At 63.0% G+C, this 25,412-nt stretch overlaps 1 protein-coding gene across 1 annotated transcript; it reads right to left on the bottom strand.

Annotated features, from left to right (window-relative positions):
* Positions 1-1,590: 1,590 nt before the first annotated feature.
* Positions 1,591-24,048, bottom strand: LOC148590254 (valine--tRNA ligase, mitochondrial-like; the record flags this gene model as incomplete). Its single annotated transcript, XM_088539263.1, has 13 exons — positions 23,945-24,048; positions 22,008-22,074; positions 20,636-20,733; positions 19,656-19,737; positions 17,895-18,014; positions 16,966-17,077; positions 15,854-15,942; positions 14,298-14,388; positions 11,647-11,774; positions 7,218-7,321; positions 5,388-5,469; positions 3,976-4,052; positions 1,591-1,733 (listed from the first exon to the last, which is right to left on the bottom strand). Coding segments are annotated over exons 1-13 (1,279 nt in total), but the record flags the coding sequence as incomplete, so codon positions are not given.
* Positions 24,049-25,412: the final 1,364 nt, after the last annotated feature.

The following is a 25,412-nucleotide window of genomic DNA, read 5'->3' as shown; positions in this document are numbered from 1 at the left end:
GGGGTCATTTGGGGGGTATTTTGGGGTCCCAGAGCGGTATTTGGGGTTATTTGGGGTGATTTTGGGGTGATTTGGGGGGTTTTTGGGGCCCCGGCCTCACCGCGCTCCATGCGGAGGCTCCCGGGGCGGTATTTGGGGGTATTTGGGGGTATTTGGGGGGTATTTGGGGTTATTTGGGGGGTATTTTGGGTCATTTGGGGGGTATTTTGGGGTCCCAGGAGGGTATTTGGGGGTATTTGGGGGGTATTTGGGGGTCCTGGGGGGGTATTTGGGGTTATTTGGGGGGTATTTGGGGGTGTCGGGGTGGTATTTGGGGTGATTTTGGGGGTATTTTGGGGGTATTTGGGGTTATTGGAGGGTATTTGGGGGGTATTTTGGCATCCCAGGAGGGTATTTGGGGGTATTTTGGGGGGTATTTGGGGTCATTTGGGGGGTATTTTGGGGTCCCAGAGCGGTATTTGGGGTGATTTTGGGTGATTTTGGGGTGATTTTGGGGGTTTTTGGGGCCCCGGCCTCACCGCGCTCCATGCGGAGGCTCCCGGGGCGGTATTTGGGGGTATTTGGGGGGTATTTGGGGGTATTTGGGGGGTATTTGGGGTCATTTGGGGGGTATTTTGGGGTCCCAGGAGGGTATTTGGGGGGTATTTAGGGGTATTTGGGGGTATTTTGGGTGTTTTTTGGGGTATTTGGGGTCATTTGGGGGGTATTTTGGGGTCCCAGAGCGGTATTTGGGGTGATTTTGGGTGATTTTGGGGTGATTTTGGGGGTTTTGGGGGCCCCGGCCTCACCGCGCTCCATGCGGAGGCTCCCGGGGCGGTATTTGGGGTTATTTGGGGGGTATTTGGGGTGATTTGGGGGGTATTTGGGGTTATTTGGGGGTATTTTGGGCGTATTTTGGGGGTATTTGGGGTATTTGGGGGGTATTTGGGGTCATTTGGGGGGTATTTTGGCGTCCCAGGAGGGTATTTGGGGGTATTTTGGGGGTATTTGGGGGTCCCAGGGTGGTATTTGGGGTTATTTGGGGGTATTTGGGGGGTATTTGGGGGGTATTTGGGGGTCCCGGGGGGTATTTGGGGGTATTTTGGGTCATTTGGGGGGTATTTTGGGGTCCCGGGAGGGTATTTGGGGTGATTTTGGGTGATTTTGGGGTGATTTTGGGGGTTTTTGGGGCCACGGCCTCACCGCGCTCCATGCGGAGGCTCCCGGGGCGGTATTTGGGGTATTTGTGGTATTTGGGGGTTATTTGGGGGTATTTTGGGGGTATTTGGGGTTATTTGGGGGGTATTTTGGGTCATTTGGGGGGTATTTTGGGGTCCCAGGAGGGTATTTGGGGGTATTTTGGGGGTTCTGGGGTGGTATTTGGGGTTATTTTGGGGGGTATTTTGGGGTCCCGGGGGGTATTTGGGGGGTATTTGGGGTCATTTGGGGGGTATTTTGGGGTCCCAGAGCGGTATTTGGGGTTATTTGGGGGTATTTAGGGGTATTTTGGGGGTATTTGGGGTCATTTGGGGGGTATTTGGGGGTCCCGGGAGGGTATTTGGGGTTATTTGGGGTGATTTTGGGGTGATTTTGGGGGTTTTGGGGCCTCACCGCGCTCCATGCGGAGGCTCCCGGCGCGGCCTCCTCGGGCTTCGGCCTCGTCCCGGCCCACGGCCCAGGGCCCCCCCGGCCCCCCCAGGGCCCACGCGGGGACCGGGTGGCCCCAAAAGAGCTGGCGGGAGAGACACCAGTCCCTGGGGGGGGAGGGGGGGTCAGCCCGGACGCCGGGGCCCCTTTTTACCCCCCGGACGCCTGGGCCCCTTTTGGGGGTGTCACCCGGACGCCTGGGCCCCTTTGTACCCCCCGGACGCCTGGGCCCCCCCGGACGCTTGGGCCCCTTTTTACCCCCCGGACGCCGGGGCCCCTCCTGACCCGGACGCCTGGGCCCCTTTTTACCCCCCGGACGCCTGGGCCCCTTTTTACTCGGACGCCTGGGCCCCTTTTTACCCGGACGCCTGGGCCCCTTTGTACCCCCCGGACGCCTGGGCCCCCCCGGACGCCTGGGCCCCTTTTTACCCCCCGGACGCCGGGGCCCCTCCTGACCCGGACGCCTGGGCCCCCCCGGACGCCTGGGCCCCTTTGTACCCGGACGCCGGGGCCCCTTTTGGGGGTGTCACCCGGACGCCTGGGCCCCTTTTTACCCCCCGGACGCCTGGGCCCCTCCTGACCCGGACGCCTGGGCCCCTTTGTACCCGGACGCCGGGGCCCCTTTTTACCCCCCCGGACGCCTGGGCCCCTCCTGACCCGGACGCCGGGGCCCCATTCCCCATTCCAAGCACCTGGATCCCCTGTTCCCCATCCCGGATCCCGTTCCCCATCCCGGACACCCGGATCCCGTTTCCCATCCCGGATCCCATTCCCTGTTCCCCATCCTGGATCCTATTCCCCATCTTGGACACCCAAATCCCATTCCCCATCCCGGATCCCATTCCCCATTCCCCATCCCAGATCCCGTTCCCCATCCCGGACACCCGGATCCCGTTTCCCATCCCGGACCCCATTCCCCATTCCGGACACCAGGATCCCCCCGTTCCCCATCCCAGTCCCCATTCCCCATCCTGGATCCTGTTGCCCATCCCAGACCCCCGGATCCCCCATTTCCCATTCCGGATCCCATTCCCCATTCTGGACACCTGGACCCCGTTCCCCATCCCAGACCCTGTTCCCCATCCTGGATCCTTTTCCCCATCCCGGATTCCGGGGCCCGATTCCCCATCCCGGACACCCGGATCCCATTTCCCATCCCGGTCCCCATTCCCCATCCTGGATCCTGTTCCCCATCCCCAACACTGGGGCCCCATTCCCTATCCCAGACCCCATTCCCCATCCCGGATCCCATTCCCCATCCCGGACACCTGGATCCCGTTCCCCATCCTGGATCCCATTTCCCATCCCAGACACCCGGACCCCCCGTTTCCCATCCCGGATCCCATTCCCTGTTCCCCATCCCGGATCCTGTTCCCCATCCCGGACACCCAAATCCCATTCCCCATCCCGGACCCCATTCCCCATCCAGGATCCCGTTCCCCATCCCGGACACCTGGATCCCGTTTCCCATCCCGGATCCTATTCCCCATCCCGGACACCCAAATCCCGTTCCCCATCCCGGACCCCATTCCCCATCCTGGATCTCGTTTCCCATCCCGGATCCCATTCCCCATTCCCCATCCCGGATCCCGTTCCCCATCCCGGACACCCGGATCCCCCATTCCCCATCCCGGATCCCATTCCCCATTCTGGACACCTGGACCCCGTTCCCCATCCCAGACCCTGTTCCCCATCCTGGATCCTTTTCCCCATCCCGGATTCCGGGGCCCGATTCCCCATCCCGGACACCCGGATCCCCCATTTCCCATCCCGGTCCCCATTCCCCATCCTGGATCCCGCTTCCCATCCCAAACACCCGGATCCCCCGTTCCCCATCCTGGATCCCCCGTTCCCCATCCCGGACACCCGGATCCTGTTTCCCATCCCGGACCCCATTCCCCATCCCGGACCCCATTTCCCATCCTGGATCTCGTTTCCTACCCCGCATCCCATTCCCCATTCCCCATCCTGGATCCCGTTTCCCATCCCAAACACCTGGATCCCCCCATTCCCCATCCCGGATCCCGTTACCCATCCCGGATGCCGGGGCCCCATTCCCCATTTTGGACACCCAAATCCCATTCCCCATCCCGGACCCCATTCCCCATCCCGGATCCCATTTCCCATCCCAGACACCCGGACCCCCCGTTTCCCATCCCGGATCCCATTCCCTGTTCCCCATCCCGGACCCCATTCCCCATCCCAGACACCCAGATCCCCTGTTCCCCATCCCGGACCCCATTCCCCATCCCGGACACCCGGATCCCATTTCCCATCCCGAATCCTATTCCCCATCTTGGATCCCGTTTCCCATCCCGTTCCCCGTTCCCGGACGCCGGGGCCCCTCACTCCACGTTGTCCATCCAGTGGATCCAGCTCTTCTCATGGAACTTGGGCACCAGCTGGAGCCGCCCGGACGTCACCGCCTGGAGGACACAAAGGGGAGGGGGTGTCACCACCACGAGGGGCCCCGGCGTCCGGGTGACACCAGGAAGGGGCCCAGGCGTCCGGGTGTCCCCGTGGGGAAGGGCCCAGGCGTCCGGGTGTCCCCTTGGGTGTCCCCATGGGGAAGGGCCCAGGCATCCAGGTGACACCAGGAAGGGGCCCAGGCGTCCGGGTGTCACCGGAGGGGCCCCGGTGTCCGAGTGTCACCGGAAGGGCCCAGGCGTCCGGGTGTTGTTGGGGAAGGGCCCAGGCGTCCGGGTGTCCCCATGGGGAAGGGCCCAGGTGTCCGGGTGACACCAAGAAGGGGTCCCGGTGTCCAGGTGTCCCCAGAGGGGCCCAGGCGTCCGGGTGTCACCAGAGGGGCCCAGGCGTCCGGGTGACACCAGGAAGGGGCCCAGGCGTCCGGGTGTCCCCTTGGGTGTCCCCATGGGGAAGGGCCCAGGTGTCCAAGTCCCCCCTTGGGTGTCACCGTGGGGAAGGGGCCCAGGCGTCCGGGTGTCACCGGAAGGGCCCAGGCGTCCAGGTGACACCAGAAGGGCCCAGGCGTCCGGGTGACACCGGAAGGGCCCAGGCGTCCGGGTGTCCCCAGAGGGGCCCAGGCGTCCGGGTGTCACTGGGAGGGCCCAGGTGTCCGGGTGTCCCCATGGGGAAGGGGCCCAGGTGTTTGGGTGTCCCCGGAAGGGGCCCCGGCGTCCGGGTGTCCCCAGAAGGGCCCCGGCATCCGGGTGTCCCCGGAGGGGCCCAGGCGTCCGGGTGACACCAGGAAGGGGCCCCGGTGTCTGGGTGTCCCCAGAGGGGCCCAGGCGTCCGGGTGACACCAGGAAAGGGCCCAGGCGTCCGGGTGTCCCCAGAGGGGCCCAGGTGTCCGAGTGTCCCCTTGGGGAAGGGCCCAGGTGTCTGGGTGTCACCAGAGGGGCCCAGGCGTCCGGGTGACACCGGAAGGGCCCAGGCGTCCGGGTGACACCGGAAGGGCCCAGGTGTCCGGGTGACACCAGGAAGGGGCCCCGGCGTCCGGGTGTCACCGGAAGGGCCCCGGTGTCCGGGTGTCACTGGGAGGGCCCAGGCGTCCAGGTGACACCGGAGGGGCCCAGGCGTCCGGGTGACACCAGGAAGGGGCCCAGGCGTCCGGGTGACACCAGAGGGGCCCAGGCGTCCGGGTGACACCAGGAAGGGGCCCAGGCGTCCGGGTGACACCGGAAGGGCCCAGGCGTCCGGGTGTCCCCTTGGGTGTCCCCATGGGGAAGGGGCCCAGGTGTCCGGGTGTTGCTGGGGGAGGGGCCCAGGCGTCCGGGTGTTGCTGGGGGAGGGGCTGCCACCTCTCGCGCCTTCTCCGCCATCTCCCGGCACCGCAGGAACCACTGGCTCTTGAGCAGGAACTCGATGACGTCGCCCGAGCGGCTGCGGGGACAGGGGGGACGTCGGGGGTGGCACCGGGTGACACCGGGTGACACCGGGGGTGACACTAGGGGTGACACTAGGGGTGTCACTGAGTGTCACTGGGTGTCACTGGGTGGCAGCGGGTGACACCGCGGGTGACACCGGGTGACACCCAGGGTGACATTGGGGGTGACACCGGGTGACATCGGGGGTGACACTGAGGGTGACACTAGATGACACCGTGGGTGACACAGGTGACACTGGGGGTGACACCGGGGGTGACACTAGGGGTGTCACTGAGTGTCACTGGGTGTCACTGGGTGGCAGCGGGTGACATTGGGGGTGGCACCGGGTGACACCCAGGGTGACATTGGGGGTGACACCGGGTGACACTAGGTGACATCGGGGGTGATACTGAGGGTGACACTAGATGACACCGTGGGTGACACAGGTGACACTGGGGGTGACAGCGGGTGACACTAGGGGTGTCACTGGGTGTCACCGAGTGTCACTGGGTGGCAGCGGGTGACATTGGGGGTGGCACCGGGTGACACCAGGTGACATTGGGGGTGACACCAGGGGTGACACTGGGTGACACCGGGGTGGCACCAGATGACACTGGATGACAGCAGGTGACACTGGGGGTGACAGCGGGTGACACAGGGGGTGTCACTGGGTGACACTGGAGATGGCAACAGGTGACATGGGGGGTGACGTGGGTGACACCGGGTGACACCGTGGGTGACACCAGATGACACTGTGGGTGACACAGGTGACACTAGGGGCGACACCGGAGGTGACAACGGTGACACCGGGTGACACGGGGTGACATTAGAGGTGACACTGGGTGACACCATTAGTGACACAGGTGACACCGTGGGTGACACCGGAGGTGACAATGGTGACATGGGTGACACCGGGTGACACTGGAGGTGACACTGGGTGACACCATGGGTGACACCGTGGGTGACACAGGTGACACTGTGGGTGACATCAGAGGTGACAATGGTGACACCGGGTGACACCGGGGGACACTGGGGGTGACACCAGGTGACAGCGGGTGACACTGGGAGTGTCACTGGATGACACCATGGGTGACACAGGTGACACTGGGGGTGACACCAGAGGTGACAATGGTGCCATAGGTGACACCGGGTGACACTGGGGGTGACACCAGAGGTGACAGTGGTGACGCGGGTGACACCGGGTGACATTTGGGGTGACACCGAAGGTGACAATGGTGCCATGGGTGAAATGGGGTGACACCGGGTGACACCATGGGTGACACCGGAGGTGACAATGGTGACGCGGGTGACACCGGGGGACACTCGGGGTGACACCGGGTGACACCGGGTGACACCGGTGACACCGTGGGTGACACCGGAGGTGACAGCGGGTAACACGGGTGACACCGTGGGTGACACCGGAGGTGACAATAGTGACGCGGGTGACACCGGGTGACACTGGGGGTGACACCGGAGGTGACAATGGTGACGTGGGTGACACCGGGTGACACCGTGGGTGACACCGGGGGTGACAGAGGTGACACCGTGGGTGACACCAGAAGTGACACTAGTGACACGGGTGACACCGGGGGACACTTGGGGTGACACCGGAGGTGACAATGGTGACACGGGTGACACCGGGTGACACCGTGGGTGACACCGGGGGTGACAGAGGTGACACTGTGGGTGACACCAGAGGTGACGATGGTGACACGGGTGCCACCGGGTGCCACTCGCGGTGACACCGGGTGACGCCGGCGGTACCTGCACAGCCGCAGGGCCATCGGGTGCTCCTGGGTCCCCCGGAGCAGCCGCCGCTCGGCCAGAACAGCCAGAACCAGGGGACGGGCGGAGAAACGGGGGACACCCTGGGGACAACGGGGACAATGGGGGACATGGGGACAATGGGGGGACATGGGGGGAATGGGGGGACATGGGGGGAATGGGGGAAATATGGGAAATGGGGGACAATGGAGACAATGGGGGCAATGGGGACATGGGGACAATGGGGGCAATGGGGGGACATGGGGGGAATGGGGGGACATGGGGGACAATGGGGACACAGGGGAACAGTGGGGACAATGGAGGGACATGGGGACAATGAGGACAATGGGGGGACATGGGGACAATGGGGACAATGGGGGCAATGGGAGCAATGGGGACATGCGGGGACAATGGGGGGACATGAGGGGAATGGGGGGACAATGGGGACAATGGGGGGACATGGGGACAATGGGGACAATGGGGCAATGGGGACAATGGGGGCAATGGGGGGACATGGGGACACGGGGGGACATGGGGACATGGGGACAATGGGGACAATGGGGACAATGGGGGGACATGGGGAGAATGGGGACAATGGGGACACGGGGACAATGGGGGGACAATGGGGGAACACAGGGACAATGGGGACACATGGGGACAATGGGGGGAATGGGGACAATGGGGGGACATGGGGACAATGGGGACACGGGGACAGGGACACTATGGAGACAGGGACATGGGGACACAAAAAAGGACAAGGACATGGGGACATGGGGACATGATGGGGACATGATAGGGACACGATGGGGACACGGGGACACGTTTGGGGACACATTTAGGGACACATGGGGGGCATGATGGGGACATGGGGACACGATGGGGACACAATGGGGACACAATGGGGACACCATGGGGACACAATGGGGATATTGGGACATGTTGGGGACATGACGGGGACATGATGGGGACATGATGGGGACATGATGGGGACATGGGGACATGATGGGGACACAATGGGGACACGATGGGGATATGGGGACATGATGGGGACACGATGGGGACACGATGGGGACACAATGGGGACATGATGAGGACACGATGGGGACATGATGGGGACATGGGGACACGACGCAGACACAATGGGGACATGACGGGGACATGATGGGGACACGATGGGGACATGTTGGGGACACCATGGGGGACATGATGGGGACACGGGGACATGTTGGAGACACAATGGGGACATGATGGGGATATGGGGACACGATGGGGACACGGGGACACGATGGGGACACATTTGGGGATATGGGGACCCATTGGGGACACATTTGGGGATATGGGGACACAATGGGGACACGATAGGGACATGGGGACACGTTGGGGACACGACGGGGACATGGGGACACGATGGGGACACGATGGGGATATGGGGACACAATGGGGACACATTTGGGGACATGGGGACACGTTGGGGACATGATGGGAATATGGGGACACAATGGGGACACGACAGGGATATGGGGACACGATGGGGACACGGGGACACGTTTGGGGACACGTTTGGGGATATGGGGACCCATTGGGGACACATTTGGGGATATGGGGACACATTGGGGACATGTTGGGGACACATCTGGGGACACGGGGACACGTTGGGGACACATTTGGGGCCATGATAGGGATATGGAGACACGATGGGGACACATTTGGGGACATGATAGGGACACGATGAGGACACGATGGGGACACGATGGGGACACGATGGGGACACATGGGGACATGATGGGGATATGGGGACACGATGGGGATATGGGGACACGATGGGGACATGACGGGACACGATGGGGACACCATGGGGACTCCATGGGGACACCATGGGGACACATGGGGGACATGATGGGGACATGAAGACACGATGGGGACACATGGGGACACGATGGGGACACATGGGGGACATGATGGGGACACAATGGGGATATCGGGACATCTTGGGGACATGATGGGGACACATGGGGGACATGATGGGGACATGGGGACACGATGGGGCCACAATGGGGACATGATAGGGATATGGGGACATGTTGGGGACACGATGAGGACATGATGGGGACACATGGGGGACATGATGGGGATATGGGGACATGATGGGGACACAACGGGGACACGATGGGGACACCATGGGGACACCATGGGGACACCATGGGGACGCGTGGGGGACATGATGGGGACATGATAGGGACATAATAGGGATACGGGGACACGTTGGGGACACATTTGGGGATATGGGGACCCGTTGGGGGACATGATGGGAATACAGGGACACGATGGGGACACGATAGGGATATGGGGACACGATGGGGACATGATGGGGACATGGGGACACATTGGGGACACGATGAGGACACGATGAGGACATGATGGGGACATGATGGGGATATGGGGACATGTTGGGGACACCATGGGGACATGACAGGGATATGGGGACATGATGGGGACACGATGGGGACACGATGGGGGACACAATGGGGACATGATGGGGACACCATGGGGACACCATGGGGACGCGTGGGGGACATGATGGGGACATGATAGGGACATGATGAGGACATGATGGGGACATGATGGGGACACGATGAGTACATGATGGGGACACATGGGGGACATGATGGGGACATGAAGACACGATGGGGACACATGGGGACACGATGGGGACACATGGGGGACATGATGGGGACACAATGGGGATATGGGGACATGTTGGGGACATGATGGGGACACATGGGGGACATGATGGGGACACCATGGGGACACGATGGGGCCACAATGGGGACATGACAGGGATATGGGGACATGTTGGGGACACGATGAGGACATGATGGGGACACATGGGGACACGATGAGGACATGGGGACACAATGGGGACACGATGGGGACACCATGGGGACACCATGGGGACATGATGGGGACATGTTGGGGACACAATGGGGACATGATGGGGACATGTTGGGGACACCATGGGGGACATGATGGGGACATGGGGACATGTCGGAGACACAATGGGGACACGATGGGGGACATGATGGGGACACAATGGGGATATCGGGACATGTTGGGGACATGATGGGGACACATGGGGACATGATGGGGACATGGGGACACGATGGGGCCACAATGGGGACATGATAGGGATATGGGGACATGTTGGGGACACGATGAGGACATGATGGGGACATGATGGGGACATGATAGGGACATGATGGTGATATGGGGACATGATGGGGACATGAAGGGGACACATGGGGGACATGGGGACACGATGGGGACACGATGGGGACATGATGGGGACACAATGGGGACACGATAGCGACACGAAAGGGACATGATGGGGATATGGGGACATGAAGGGGACATGATGGGGACACATGGGGGACATGATGGGGACACAATGGGGATATCGGAACATGTTGGGGACATGATGGGGACACCATGGGGACAGGGTGGGGATATGGGGACATGATGGGGACACGATGGGGACACGATGAGGACACGATGGGGACACATGGGGGACATGATGGGGACACAATGGGGATATCGGGACATGTTGGGGACACATGGGGGACATGATGGGGACATGGGGACACGATGGGGCCACAATGGGGACATGATAGGGATATGGGGACATGTTGGGGACACGATGAGGACATGATGGGGACACGATGGGGACATGATGAGGACACGATGGGGGACATGATGGGGACACAATGGGGATATTGGGACATGTTGGGGACATGATGGGGACACCATGGGGACACGATGGGGACATGATGGGGACATGATGGGGACATGGGGACATGATGGGGTCACAATGTGGACATGACGCAGATATGGGGACACGATGGGGACACGATGGGGACACGATAAGGACATGATGGGGACATGATGGGGACATGGGGACATGATGGGGACACCATGGGGACACCATGAGGACATGATGGGGACATGGGGACATGATGGGGCCACAATGGGGACACGATGGGGACACGATGGGGACATGATGGGGACACATGGGAACATGATGGGGACATGGGGACACGATGGAGTCACAATGGGGACATGATGGGGATATGGGGACATGATGGGGACACAATGGGGACATGATGGGGGACATGTTGGGGACATGATGGGGATATGGGGACACGATGGGGACACGATGGGGACATGGGGACATGATGGGGACACGATGGGGACACATGGCGGACACAATGGGGACACGATGGGGACACGATGGGGACACAGGGACACGTTTGGGGACACGTTTGGGGATATGGGGACCCGTTGGGGACACGTTTGGGGATATAGGGACACGTTTGGGGACACATTTGGGGATACGGGGACACAATGGGGACACGTTTGGGGACACGGGCGTCACCTGCAGCCACCCCCCGCCCGGGGGACACAAGGTGCCATCGTCGGCGATGACACTGAGCAGGGGCAGCCCGTGGGCCCGGGCCAGCGCCAGGTCCGCGGGGCTGTGACCCGGTGTCACCTTCACCGCCCCTGGGGACATGGGGACAACGGGGACAACGGGGGATATGGGGACAATGGGGGATATGGGGACAATGGGGGACATGGGGGGAATGGGGGGAATGGGGGATATGGGGACAAGGGGGACAATGGGGGGACATGGGGGACATGGGGACATGGGGGATATGGGGACAATGGGGGACATGGGGGATATGGGGGATATGGGGGCAATGGGGACAATGGGGGATATGGGGACAATGGGGGACATGGGGGATATGGGGGACATGGGGACAATGGAGACAATGGGGGCAATGGGGACAATGGGGATATGGGGACAATGGGGGACGGGGACAATGGGGGGACATGGGGACAATGGGGGATATGAGGGGAAATAGGGGGACATGGGGACAATGGGGACAATGGGGATATGGGGACAATGGGGACGATGGGGATGATGGGGACAATGGGGGATATGGGGACAATGGAGACAATGGGGGATATGGGGGACATGGGGACAATGGGGGACATGGGGCCAACGGGGACAATGGGGACATGGGGACAATGGGAGACAATGGGGACAAGGCGGGACATGGGGACATGGGGGATAAGGGGACATTGTCCCCTTATCGTCCCTCATTGTCCCCCGTTGTCCCCTTCTTTTCCCCCCATTGTCCCCTCAGTGTCCCCTGATTGTCCCCATTGTCCCCCATTGTCCCCTCAATGTCCCCTACCTGCTCCCCCATTGTCCCCCATTGTCCCATTGTCCCCCATTGTCCCCCATTGTCCCCTCCCTGTTCCCCCCCATTGTCCCCCATTGTCCCATTGTCCCCCATAGTCCCCTCATTGCCCCCATTGTCCCCCCATTGTCCCCTCATTGTCCCCCATTGCCCCCCATTGTCCCCATTGTCCTCCATTGTCCCCCCATTGTCCCCATTGTCCCTTCATTGCCCCGTTGTCCCCATTGTCCCCTCAATGTCCCCTACCTGTTCCCCCATTGTCCCCCATTGTCCCATTGTCCCCCATTGTCCCCCATTGTCCCCTCCCTGTCCCCCCCATAGTCCCCTCATTGCCCCCATTGTCCCCCCATTGTCCTCCCATTGTCCCCATTGTCCCCCATTGCCCCCCATTGTCCCCCATTGTCCCCTCATTGTCCCCCCATTGTCCCCCATTGTCCCCCATTGCCCCCCACTGCCCCCCATTGTCCCCCATTGTCCCCTCCCTGTTCCCCCCATTGTCCCCCCATTGTCCCCTCATTGTCCCCCATTGCCCCCCATTGTCCCCATTGTCCTCCATTGTCCCCCCATTGTCCCCATTGTCCCTTCATTGCCCCGTTGTCCCCATTGTCCCCTCATTGTCCCCCCATTGTCCCCCATTGCCCCCCATTGTCCCCTCATTGTCCCCCCATTGTCCCATTGTCCCCCATTGTCCCCTCATTGCCCCCCCATTGTCCCCCAATTGTCCCCCATTGTCCCCTCATTGTCCCATTGTCCCCCATTGTCCGCACTGTCCCCCCTTTGTCCCCTCCCTGTCCCCCATTGTCCCCATTGTCCCTTCATTGCCCCGTTGTCCCCATTGTCCCCTCATTGTCCCCCCATTGCCCCCCATTGTCCCCCATTGTCCCCCCATTGTCCCCCCATTGTCCCATTGTCCCCCATTGTCCCCTCATTGTCCCCTCCCTGTTCCCCCATTGTCCCCCCATTGTCCCCCCATTGTCCCCCATTGTCCTCCCATTGTCCCCCCATTGTCCCCATTGTCCCTCCATTGTCCCTCCATTGTCCCCATTGCCCCCCATTGTCCCCATTGTCCCTTCATTGCCCCGTTGTCCCCATTGTCCCCCCATTGTCCCCCCATTGTCCCCTCATTGTCCCCCCATTGTCCTCCATTGTCCCCTCCCTGTTCCCCCCATTGTCCCCCCATTGTCCCATTGTCCTCCATTGTCCCCACTGTCCCCCCTTTGTCCCCTCCCTGTCCCCCCATTGTCCTCCATTGTCCCCCCATTGCCCCCCATTGCCCCCCATTGTCCCCCCATTCTCCCCTCATTGTCCCCTCCCTGTCCCCCCCATAGTCCCCTCATTGCCCCCATTGTCCCCCATTGTCCCCTCAAGATCCCCCATTGTCCCGTTGTCCCCATTGTCCCCCATTGTCCCCACTGTCCCCCCTTTGTCCCCTCCCTGTCCCCCCATTGTCCTCCATTGTCCTCCCATTGTCCCCCCATTGTCCCCATTGTCCCTTCATTGCCCCATTGTCCCTTCATTGTCCCCCCATTGTCCCCCCATTGTCCCCCCATTGTCCCCCATTGTCCCCTCCCTGTTCCCCCCCATTGTCCCCCCATTGTCCCATTGCCCCCCATTGCCCCCCATTGTCCCCTCATTGTCCCCCCATTGTCCCCATTGTCCCTGTTGTCCCATTGTCCCCATTGTCCCCGTTGTCCCCATTGTCCCCATTGTCCCCATTGTCCCCATTGTCCCCGTTGTCCCCGTTGTCCCCATTGTCCCTCATTGCCCCATTGTCCCCATTGTCCCCATTGACCCCATTGTCCCCATTGTCCCCTCCTACCGGTCCCCACGTTGGGGTCGACGCTGTCATCGACCACGAGGGGGAGGAGCCTCCCCGAGAGGGGGTGACGGACGCGGCGGCCATGGAGGTGCTGGGGACATTGGGGACAATGGGGACAATGGGGACATTGGGGACATTGGGGACATGGGGGACAATGGGGACATTGGGGACAATGGGGACATTGGGGACATATGGGGGACATTGGGGACATTGGGGACATGGGGGACATTGGGGACATGGGGGGCAATGGGGACATTGGGGACAATGGGGACATGGGGGACATGGGGGACATGGGGGACATGGGGGGCAATGGGGACATTGGGGACATTGGGGACAATGGGGACATTGGGGACAATGGGGACAATGGGGACATGGGGGACAATGGGGACAATGGGGACATTGGGGACATGGGGGACATTGGGGACATGGGGGACATGGGGGACATGGGGGGCAATGGGGACATTGGGGACAATGGGGGCAATGGGGGACATTGGGGACAATGGGGGACATCGGGGACAATGGGGACAATGGGGACATGGGGGACATTGGGGACATTGGGGACATGGGGGGCATTGGGGACATGGGGGACAATGGGGACATTGGGGACAATGGGGACATTGGGGACATTGGGGACAATGGGGACATGGGGGACATGGGGGACAATAGGGACATCGGGGACAATGGGGGACAATGGGGACATGGGGGACATGGGGGACATGGGGAGCAATGGGGACATTGGGGACATTGGGGACAATGGGGACATGGGGGACATGGGGGACAATAGGGACATCGGGGACAATGGGGGACATTGGGGACAATGGGGACATTGGGGACATGGGGGACAATGGGGACATTGGGGACAATGGGGACATGGGGGGACACAGGAGCAGACAGAGGACACCGGCTCAGGCCCCGCCTCCTCATAGGCCCCGCCCCGTCAACGCCCCGCCCCCGTTCCCAGGCCCCGCCGTTCCCAGGCCCCGCCCCATTTTCGGGCCCCGCCCCCTCAACAGGCCCCTCCCCTCACCCACAGGGGATCCCCCCCTCCCCGTGGTCAGAGGCCCCGCCCCCCCTGCCCAAGCCCCGCCCCCTTTCCCCACACCCTCTCCTCTCCCCGCCCCCCTTCAAGGCCCCTCCCCCATTTCCAACCCCCTCCCCCCTTCCAGGCCCCTCCCCCATTCCCAGGCCTCGCCCCCGTTCCCAGGCCCCGCCCCCCTCTGAGGCCCCTCCCCTCACCCATAGGGACACCCCCCGCAGAGGCTCCGCCCCCTGCCCAAGCCCCGCCCCCCTTTCCCTACCCTTTCCCCCTCGCCATTTCCAGGCCCCTCCCCCGTTCCCAGGCCCCGCCCCCTTTCCCAAGCCCCGCCCCCATTTCCACCCCCTCCATCCCCAGGCCCCGCCCCCATTCCACCCCCGCCCCCCATTTCCAGGCCCCTCCCCCGTTCCCAGCCCCTCCCCCATTCCTAGGCCCCTCCCCCCAATCCCCAGGCCCCTCCCCCCTCCCAGGCCCCGCCCCGTCCCAGGCCCCGCCCCCCGGCGCCGCAGGCCCCGCCCACCTGGTACCGGGGGTCGCGGGGGTTCACGGCCACCGCGACGTCCCCAAAGAGGGTCTCGGGGCGCGTGGTGGCCACGGGGACCTCCTGGTCTGGGGACAATGGGGACAATGGGGGGACATTGGGGACATGGGGACATGGGGACAATGGGGGGACAATGGGGACAATGGGGACATGGGGACAATGGGGAGACATTGGGGACAATGGGGACATGGGGACATGGGGGACATGGGGGACAATGGGGACAATGGGGGACATGGGGGACATGGGGGGGACATTGGGGATATTGGGGGACATGGGGGACATGAGGGATATGGGGGGACATGGGGACATGGGGGGACATTGGGGACATGGGGGACACGGGGACAAGGGGGGACATTGGGACACACGGGGACATGGGGACATTGGGGACATGGGGGGACATTAGGGACACATGGGGACATGGCGATATGGGGACAATAGGGACACGGGGGTACATGGGGGACATTGGGACATGGGGGACATGGGGGGACATTGGGGACACCCTGGGGACAATAAGGACATGGGGACACATGAGGAACATAAGGGACATGGGGGACATTGGGGACATGGGGAGACATAGGGGAACATGGAGGGACACGGAGGGACGTTGGGGACACATGTGGGACATGGGGGATATGGGGGATATGGGGGGACATTGGGGACACATGAGGACCCATGGGGACACATTGGGGGACCTTGGGGACATATTTGGGACACATTGGGGGCACATTGGGGACATTGGGGGGACACATGGGGACACATGGGGGACATTGGGGACATGGGGGACATTGGGGACATGGGGGGACACAGAGGGACATTGGGGACACATGTGGGACATGGGGGATATGGGGGATATGGGGGGACATTGGGGACATTGGGGACATTGGGGACACATAGGGGGGACATTGGGGGAACATTGGGGACATTGGGGACCCATTGGGAACATTGGGGACACATAGGGGACACATAGGGGACACATTGGGGACACATTGGGGACACATTGGGGACACATTGGGGACATTGGGGACATTGGGGGGGACATTGGGGACCCATTGGGGACATTGGGGACATTGGGGACATTGGGGGTCTCTCACCGTCGTCCCCCTCCACGGGGAACGCGATGGTGACGATGACACCGAAGGTGACGGGGTCGGAGCAGCCGGGGACACGGAGGGACGTGGGAGCAGAGAGCCAGCGGTGCTCGACCTGGGGACAATGGGGACAACGGGGGGACATTGGGGACAATGGGGGGAATGGGGACATTGGGGACATTGGGGACAATGGGGACAATGGGGGACATGGGGGACATGGGGACAATGGGGGACATGGGGGGACAATGGGGGACAATGGGGACAATGGGGACAATGGGGGACATGGGGACATTGGGGATAATGGGGACAATGGGGGACAATGGGGGGACAATGGGGACAATGGGGGGAATGGGGGGACATTGGGGACAATGGGGACAATGGGGGGAATGGGGACAATGGGGACAATGGGGACATTGGAAACACATCATTATCAGGGCCAGGCCATGCTAAAAACACATTAAGGACACACTAAGAACATACTAAAAACACGCTAAAAACATGCTAAGGACACGGTAAAGACACTAAGAACACACCAAGGACACGCTAAGAACACCCAAAGAACACTAAACACACTAAGAACATGCTAAAAACACACCAAGCACATGTTAAGAACATGCTAAGGACACACAAAGAACACGTTAAGAGCATGCTAAGGACGCATTAAGAATATGCTAAGGACACACCAAGGGCACGCTAAGAGCATGCTAAGAACACGCCAAGGACATGTTAAGACCATGGCAAGAACATGCCAAGCACACACTAAGAACATGCTAAGAACATGTCGATCACATGTTAAGAACATGCCAAGAACACGGTAAGAACAAGTCAAGGACATGCTAAGAACATGCTAAGAACACAGCAAGCACACGCTAATAACACGTTAAGCACACGCTAAGGACACGTTAAGGACACGCTAAGGCCCCGCGCGTCACCTCGACGTCGGCCAGGGCGCAGCGCAGGGCGCACGACCAGTTCACGGGGCGCTCGGCCCGGTAGAGCCGCCCGGCCCCGTGGAGCCGCACGAAGGCCTCGGTGACGGCCGCAGAGTAGCCCTGAGAGAGGGGCCCAGGCGTCCGGGTGAGCGGCGGGGACACCCAAGGGGCCCAGGCGTCCGAGAGCCCCCCAAAGGGGCCCAGGCGTCCGGGGATCCCCCCGAGGGGCCCAGGCGTCCGGGGTGAGCGGCCGGGGACACCTGAGGGGCCCAGGCGTCCGAGAGCCCCCCAAAAGGGGCCCAGGCGTCCGGATGAGCGGCCGGGAGCCCCCCCGAGGGGCCCAGGTGTCCGAGAGCCACCCAAAGGGCCCAGGCGTCCGAGTACCCCCAAAAGGGCCCAGGCGTCCGGGTGACCCCAAAGGGGCCCAGGTGTCCGGGAACCCCCACAAGGGGCCCAGGCATCTGGGTACCCCCAAAGGGCCCAGGCGTCCGGGAATCCCCCCAAAAGGGCCCAGGCGTCCGGGTATCCCCCAAAAGGGGCCCAGGCGTCCGGGTACCCCCCAAAAGGGGCCCAGGCATCCGGGTACCCCAAAAGGGGCCCAGGCGTCCGGGTGACCCCAAAAAGGGGCCCAGGCGTCCGGGAATCCCCCCAAAGGGGCCCAGGCGTCCGGGGATCCCCTAAAAGGGCCCAGGCGTCCGAGTACCCCCCACCAAGGGGCCCAGGCGTCTGGGTACCCCAAAAAGGGGCCCAGGCGTCCGGGTACCCCCCAAAAGGGGCCCAGGCGTCTGGGTACCCCAAAAGGGGCCCAGGCGTCCGGGGATCCCCTAAAAGGGCCCAGGCGTCCGGGAACCCCCCCCAAGGGGCCCAGGCGTCCGGCTGGGAGGGCCCAGGCATCCGGGACCACCCCCAAAGGGCCCAGGCATCCAGGAACCCCCCCTAAAGGGCCCAGGCGTCCGGGTACCCCCCAAAGGGGCCCAGGCATCCGGGTACCCCCCAAGGGGCCCAGGCGTCCGGGTGACCCCCAAAAAGGGCCCAGGCGTCCGGGAACCCCAAAAGAGCCCAGGCGTCCGGGTGACCCCCAAAAGGGCCCAGGCGTCCGGGTACCCCCCAAAAGGGGCCCAGGTGTCCGGGTACCCCCAACAAGGGGCCCAGGTGTCCGGGTACCCCCAAAGGGGCCCAGGCGTCCGGGACCACCCCAAAGGGGCCCAGGCGTCCGGGTACCCCCAAAGGGGCCCAGGCGCCCGGGGATCCCCCAAAAGGGCCCAGGCGTCCGGGAACCCCCCCCAAGGGGCCCAGGCGTCCGGGTACCCCCAAAGGGGCCCAGGCGTCCGGGGATCCCCCAAAGGGGCCCAGGCGTCTGGGACTCCCCCCAAAAGAGCCCAGGCGTCCGGGTACCCCAAAAGGGCCCAGGCGTCCGGGTACCCCCAAAAAGGGGCCCAGGCGTCCGGGAATCCCCCCAAAGGGCCCAGGCATCCGGGACCCCCCCCCAAAAGGGCCCAGGCGTCCGGGTGACCCCCAAAAAGGGCCCAGGCGTCCGGGTGACCCCCCAAAGGGGCCCAGGCGTCCGGGTACCCCCCAAAGGGCCCAGGCGTCCGGGTACCCCCTAAAAGGGCCCAGGCGTCCGGGAACCCCCGAAAGGGGCCCAGGCGTCCGGGAACCTCCCACGGGACCCAGGCGTCCGGGTACCCCCCAAAAGGGGCCCAGGCGTCCGGGTACCCCAAAAGGGGCCCAGGCGTCCGGGGGCCCCGGCGTCCGGCTCACCGGCTCCAGCGTGAAGCGGCAGCGGCTCCAGTCCAGGGAGGCCCCCAAGCGCCGGAGCTGCTGCAGGATCTGGTCCCCGTGGCTGGGGGGGACGCGGGGGGTGTCCCCAGTGTCCCCAATGTCCCCAAGGTCCCCAATGTCCCCAATGTCCCTCAATGTCCTCCCGTGTCCCTCCAGGTCCCCAATGTCCCCCCATGTCCCCAATATCCCCAATGTTCCCAGATCCCCCCATGTCCCCAATGTCCCATCACGTCCCCAAGGTCCCTCAATGTCCTCCCGTGTCCCCATATCCCCCCGTGTCCCCCATGTCCTCCCTATGGCCAGTGTCCCCCGTGTCCCCAACGTCCCCCATATTCCCAATGTCCCCAATGTCCCCCATGTTGCCCCATTATCCTCCATGTCCCCCCAATGTCCCCAATGTCCCCATTATCTCCCCAATGTCCTCAATGTTCCCTATATCCCCATATCCCCCATTGTCCCCATTGTCCCCATTGTCCCCATTGTCCCCAGTGTCCCCTATATCCCCGTTGTCCCCCATTGTTCTCATTATCCCAAATATCCCCCATATCCCCCCATCTCCCCCCGTTGTCCCCATTGTCCCCATGTCCCCATATTGTCCTCATTCCCCCCATTGCCCCCCATTGTCCCCATTGTCCCCGTTGTCCCCTCGTTGTCTCCATTGTCCCCCCATTGTCCCCATTCCCCCCGTATCCCCCAATGTCCCCCCATTGTCCCCATGTCCCCCCATTCCCCCCAATGTCCCCCCATTCCCCCCATTCCCCCCATGTCCCCCCATTGTCCCCCCATTGTCCCCGTTCCCCCCACCGCTCCCTCCATCTCCAGGTCTCCTCCTCCAGCTCCTCCCCATTGTCCCCATTGTCCCCATTGTCCCCAATGTCCCCATTGTCCCCACTGTCCCCATTGTCCCCATTGTCCCCTCGTTGTCCCCATTGTCCCCATTGTCCCCAATGTCCCCCCACCGCTCCCTCCATCTCCAGGTCTCCTCCTCCAGCTCCTCCCTCGTCAGGTCCTGGCGCCGGAGCCGCCGCTGCCGCCAGAGCCAGCGCTCGACCACGGCCTGGGGGGGGAACGAGGGGGACATTGGGGACAATGAGGGACAACGGGGGGACAACGGGGGGAATGGGGGATATTGGGGACAATGGGGGGAGATGGGGGGACAGGGGGACAATGGGGACATTGGGGACAATGGGGGGAATGGGGACAACGAGGGGACATTGGGGGGAATGGGAGGAATGGGGGGAACGGGGGGGCAATGAGGACAATGGGGACAACGGGGGGACATGGGGACATGGGGACAATGGGGACAATGGGGACAATGGGGACATGGAGACAATGGGGGGAACGGGGACAATGGGGACAATGGGGGGACACGGGGACATGGGGAGACATGGGGACAATGGGGGGACAATGGGGGGGCAATGGGGGGGCAATGGGGGGCAATGGGGGGACATGGGGACAATGGGGAACAATGGGGATAATGGGGACATTGGGGACAATAGGGGGACATCGGGGGAATGGGGACAATGGGGGACATTGAGGACAATGGGGGGGCATTGGGGACAATGGGGACACAGAGACAATGGGGGGACAATGGGGAAAATGGGGGGAATGGAGGGAATGGGGGACATTGGGGACAATGGGGACAGTGGCGACATTGGGGACAACGGGGACATGGAGGGACATGGGGGGATATGGGGACAATGGGGGACATTGGGGACATTGGGTGACATGGGGGACATGGGGGCATTGGGGACAACGAGGACATTGAGAATATGGGACAATGGGGACAATACGGACGGGGGGACATTGGGGACATTGAGGACATGGGGACATGGGGGGACATGGGGGACATGGGGGACATGGGGTGGCAGAGGGTGACACAGGTGACACAGGTGACCCGGGTGACGGGGGTGACATTTGGTAACATCAGGTGACATTGGGTGACACGGGGTGACACCGGGTGACATTGGGTGACATTGGGTGACACAGGGTGACACCGGGTGACATTGGGTGACATGGGGTGACACTGGGGGACATCGGATGACACAAGTGACACAGGTGACACGGGTGACGGGGGTGACATTTGGTAACATCGGGTGACATTGGGTGACACCGGGTGACACCGGGTGACATTGGGTGGCATTGGGTGACATGGGGTGACACTGGGGGACATCGGATGACACAAGTGACACAGGTGACCCGGGTGATGGGGGTGACATTTGGTAACATCGGGTGACATTGGGTGACACGGGGTGACACGGGGTGACATTGGGTGACATTAGGTGACACGAGGTGACACCGGGTGACATTGGGGACACAGGTGCCACCCACCTGGGTGGCGACGCCCGCGTGGTCGGTCCCTGGCACCCAAAGGACCGTCCAGCCCTGCATGCGGTACCTGGGGGACAGGGGACATGGGGACACCTTGGGGACACCCTGGGGACACCTTGGGGACACCCAGGGGACACCCCTGGGGACACCTTGGGGACATGGGGACACCTTGGGGACACCCCGGGGACACCTTGGGGACACCGCTGGGGACACCCCTGGGGACACCTTGGGGACATGGGGACACCTTGGGGACACCCTGGGGACACCTTGGGGACACCTTGGGGACAGCCTGGGGACATGGGGACACCTTGGGGACACCCCGGGGACACCTTGGGGACACCTTGGGGACACCCCTGGGGACACCTTGGGGACATGGGGACACCTTGGGGACACCCCGGGGACACCCTGGGGACACCTTGGGGACACCCAGGGGACATGGGGACACCTTGGGGACATGGGGACACCCTGGGGACACCTTGGGGACACCTTGGGGACACCCTGGGGACACCCCTGGGGACACCCTGGGGACATGGGGACACCTTGGGGACACCTTGGGGACACCTTGGGGACACCCTGGGGACACTTGGGGACACCCTGGGGACACTATGGGGACACCCAGACCCCCTTGGGGACACCCTGGGGACACCCTGGGGACACTTGGGGACACCTTGGGGACACCATGGGGACACCCTGGTGACACCCAGGGGACATCCAGGACAAAGGCGACATCCCAGGGACACCCTGGGGACACCCAGGGGACACCCAGGACACAGGGGACACCCCGGTGACACCCTGGGGACATAGGGACACCCTGGGGACACCCCGGTGGCACCCAGGGGACATCCAGGACACAGGGGACACCCTGGGGACACCCCAGGGACACCCTGGGGACACCCAGGGGACACCCCAGGGACAACCAGGACACAGGGGACACCCTGGGGACACCCCAAAGACACCCTGGGGACACCCAGGACACAGGGGACACCCTGGGGACACCCCAGGGACACCCTGGTAGCACCCAGGGGACACCCAGGACACCCTGGGGACACCCTGGGGACACCCCGGGGACACCCTGGGGACACCCCAGTGGCACCCAGGGGACACCCAGGACACAGAGGACACCCAGGGGACACCCGGGACACAAGGGACACCCAGGGGACACCCCAGGGACACTCAGTGGCACCTAAGGGACACCCAGGACACAGGGGACACCCTGGGGACACTTGGTGGCACCCAGGGGACACCGGGGACAACCCGGTGACACCCGAGAGCGCTGGGGACACAGGGGACACCCCGAGGTGACACCCCAGGGACATCTGGGACCCGGGGGAACCCTGAATGTCCCCAATGTCCCCCCCATGTCCCCATGTCCCCCCATCTCCCCCCATGTCCCCATGTCCCCCCATGTCCCCAATGTCCCCATGTCCCCCCATGTCCCCATGTCCCCTCAATGTCCCCCCATGTCCCCATGTCCCCCATGTCCCCAATGTCCCCATGTCCCCATGTCCCCCCATGTTCCCAATGTCCCCCCATGTTCCCCCATGTCCCCATGTCCCCCCATGTCCCCATGTCCCCATGTCCCCAATGTCCCCATGTCCCCCATGTCCCCCCAATGTCCCCCCATGTTCCGAATGTCCCCAATGTCCCCCCATGTCCCCATGTCCCCAGTGTCCCCCAATGTCCCCCCAATGTCCCCCCATTTCCCCATGTCCCCATGTCCCCTCAATGTCCCCCCATGTCCCCATGTCCCCAATGTCCCCATGTCCCCCCATGTCCCCATGTCCCCCCATCTCCCCCCATGTCCCCCCATGTCCCCATGTCCCCCCATGTCCCCCCATGTCCCCAATGTCCCCATGTCCCCATGTCCCAAATGTCCCCATGTCCCCCCATGTCCCCATGTCCCCAATGTCCCCAATGTCCCCAATGTCCCCGCTCACCACCGGGCCAGCGCGTCCTGGGTGGCCGTCCCCAACGCGTGTCCCACGTGCAGGGACCCGGTGACATTGGGGGGGGGCAGCACCATGGAGAGGAGCCGCTCGTCACCCCCGGCCTGGGGACATTGGGGACAATGGGGACATTGGGGACATTGGGGGGTGTGGGGACATGGAGGGACGGGGGGGACATTGGGGACATGGGGGGACATTGGGGACAATGGGGACATTGGGAGACATTGGGGACATTGGGGACATGGGGGGACATGGGGGGACATTGGGGACATTGGGGACAATGGGGACATTGGGGACATGGGGGACATGGAGGGACAGGGGGGGACATTGGGGACATGGGGGGACATTTGGGACATGGGGGACATTGGGGACATTGGGGACACGGGGGGACAAGAAGGGAGGGGACATGGGGCTGAGCACAGACACAGTTTGTGACACCCATGGGTGTCCCCACCATGTCCCCCTGTGTCCCCAATGTCCCCATGTCCCTTCATGTCCCCCAATGTCCCCCCATGTCCCCATTGTTCCCAATGTCCCCATTGTCCCCAATGTCCCCATGTCCCCCCATTGTCCCCAATGTCCCCCCATATCCCCCATTGTCCCTTGACCCCAATGTCCCCCCATGTCTCCCCCTTGTCCCCATTGTCCCCATGTCCCCCATTGTCCCCACATCCCCCGTGTCTCCCCATTGTCCCCAGTGTCCCCATAACCCCCATTGTCCCCCATGTCCCCCATTGTCCCCACATCCCCCCAGGTCCCTCTTGTCCCCAATGTCCCCAATGCCCCCATGTCCCCCATTGTCAGCACACCCCCCCTTGTCCCCATGTCCCCCATTGTCCCCATTGTCCCCATTGTCCCCCCACATCGCCAATGTCCCCCATATCCCCAATGTCCCCATAACCCCCATTGTCCCCATGTCCCCCCTTGTCCCCATTGTCCCCCTTGTCCCCAAAGTCCCCGTTGTCCCCATGCCCCCCCACGTCCCCCATTGTCCCCACACCCCCCCATTTCCCCCTTGTCCCCAATGTCCCCCATGTCCCCATGTCCCCAGTGTCCCCATTGTCCCCACACCCCCCACGTCCCCATTCTCCCCAATGTCCCCACGTCCCCCATTGTCCCCACACCCCCCTTGTCCCCAATGTCCCCATGTCCCCCATTGTCCCCATTCTCCCCAATGTCCCCACGTCCCCCATTGTCCCCACACCCCCCCTTTGTCCCCAATGTCCCCAATGTCCCCGTTGTCACTCACGGGCGCGGGGGGGGGCCGGAACAGCCCCCGCTGGTGCCACCAGGGCTCCCAGGTGGCCTCGACCCTGCGGGGGCTGTAGGAGGGGGACAGCGGCCCTGGGGACACGGGGACAACGGTGACACCGCGGCCACCACGGCCACAATGGCACCTCAATGTGTCCCCTATGGCCCCCCGGTGTCCCCAATGTCACCCCATGTGTCCCCAATATCC

The sequence above is a fragment of the Tinamus guttatus genome, unplaced genomic scaffold, assembly GCF_059628265.1.
Source record: "Tinamus guttatus ecotype Peru unplaced genomic scaffold, ASM5962826v1 Tinamus_guttatus_pri_ptg001545l, whole genome shotgun sequence".
Classification (NCBI taxonomy): domain Eukaryota; kingdom Metazoa; phylum Chordata; class Aves; order Tinamiformes; family Tinamidae; genus Tinamus; species Tinamus guttatus.
The sequence above is the reverse complement of the archived record's forward strand: the minus strand, read 5'-3'. Positions and strand labels throughout refer to the sequence as shown.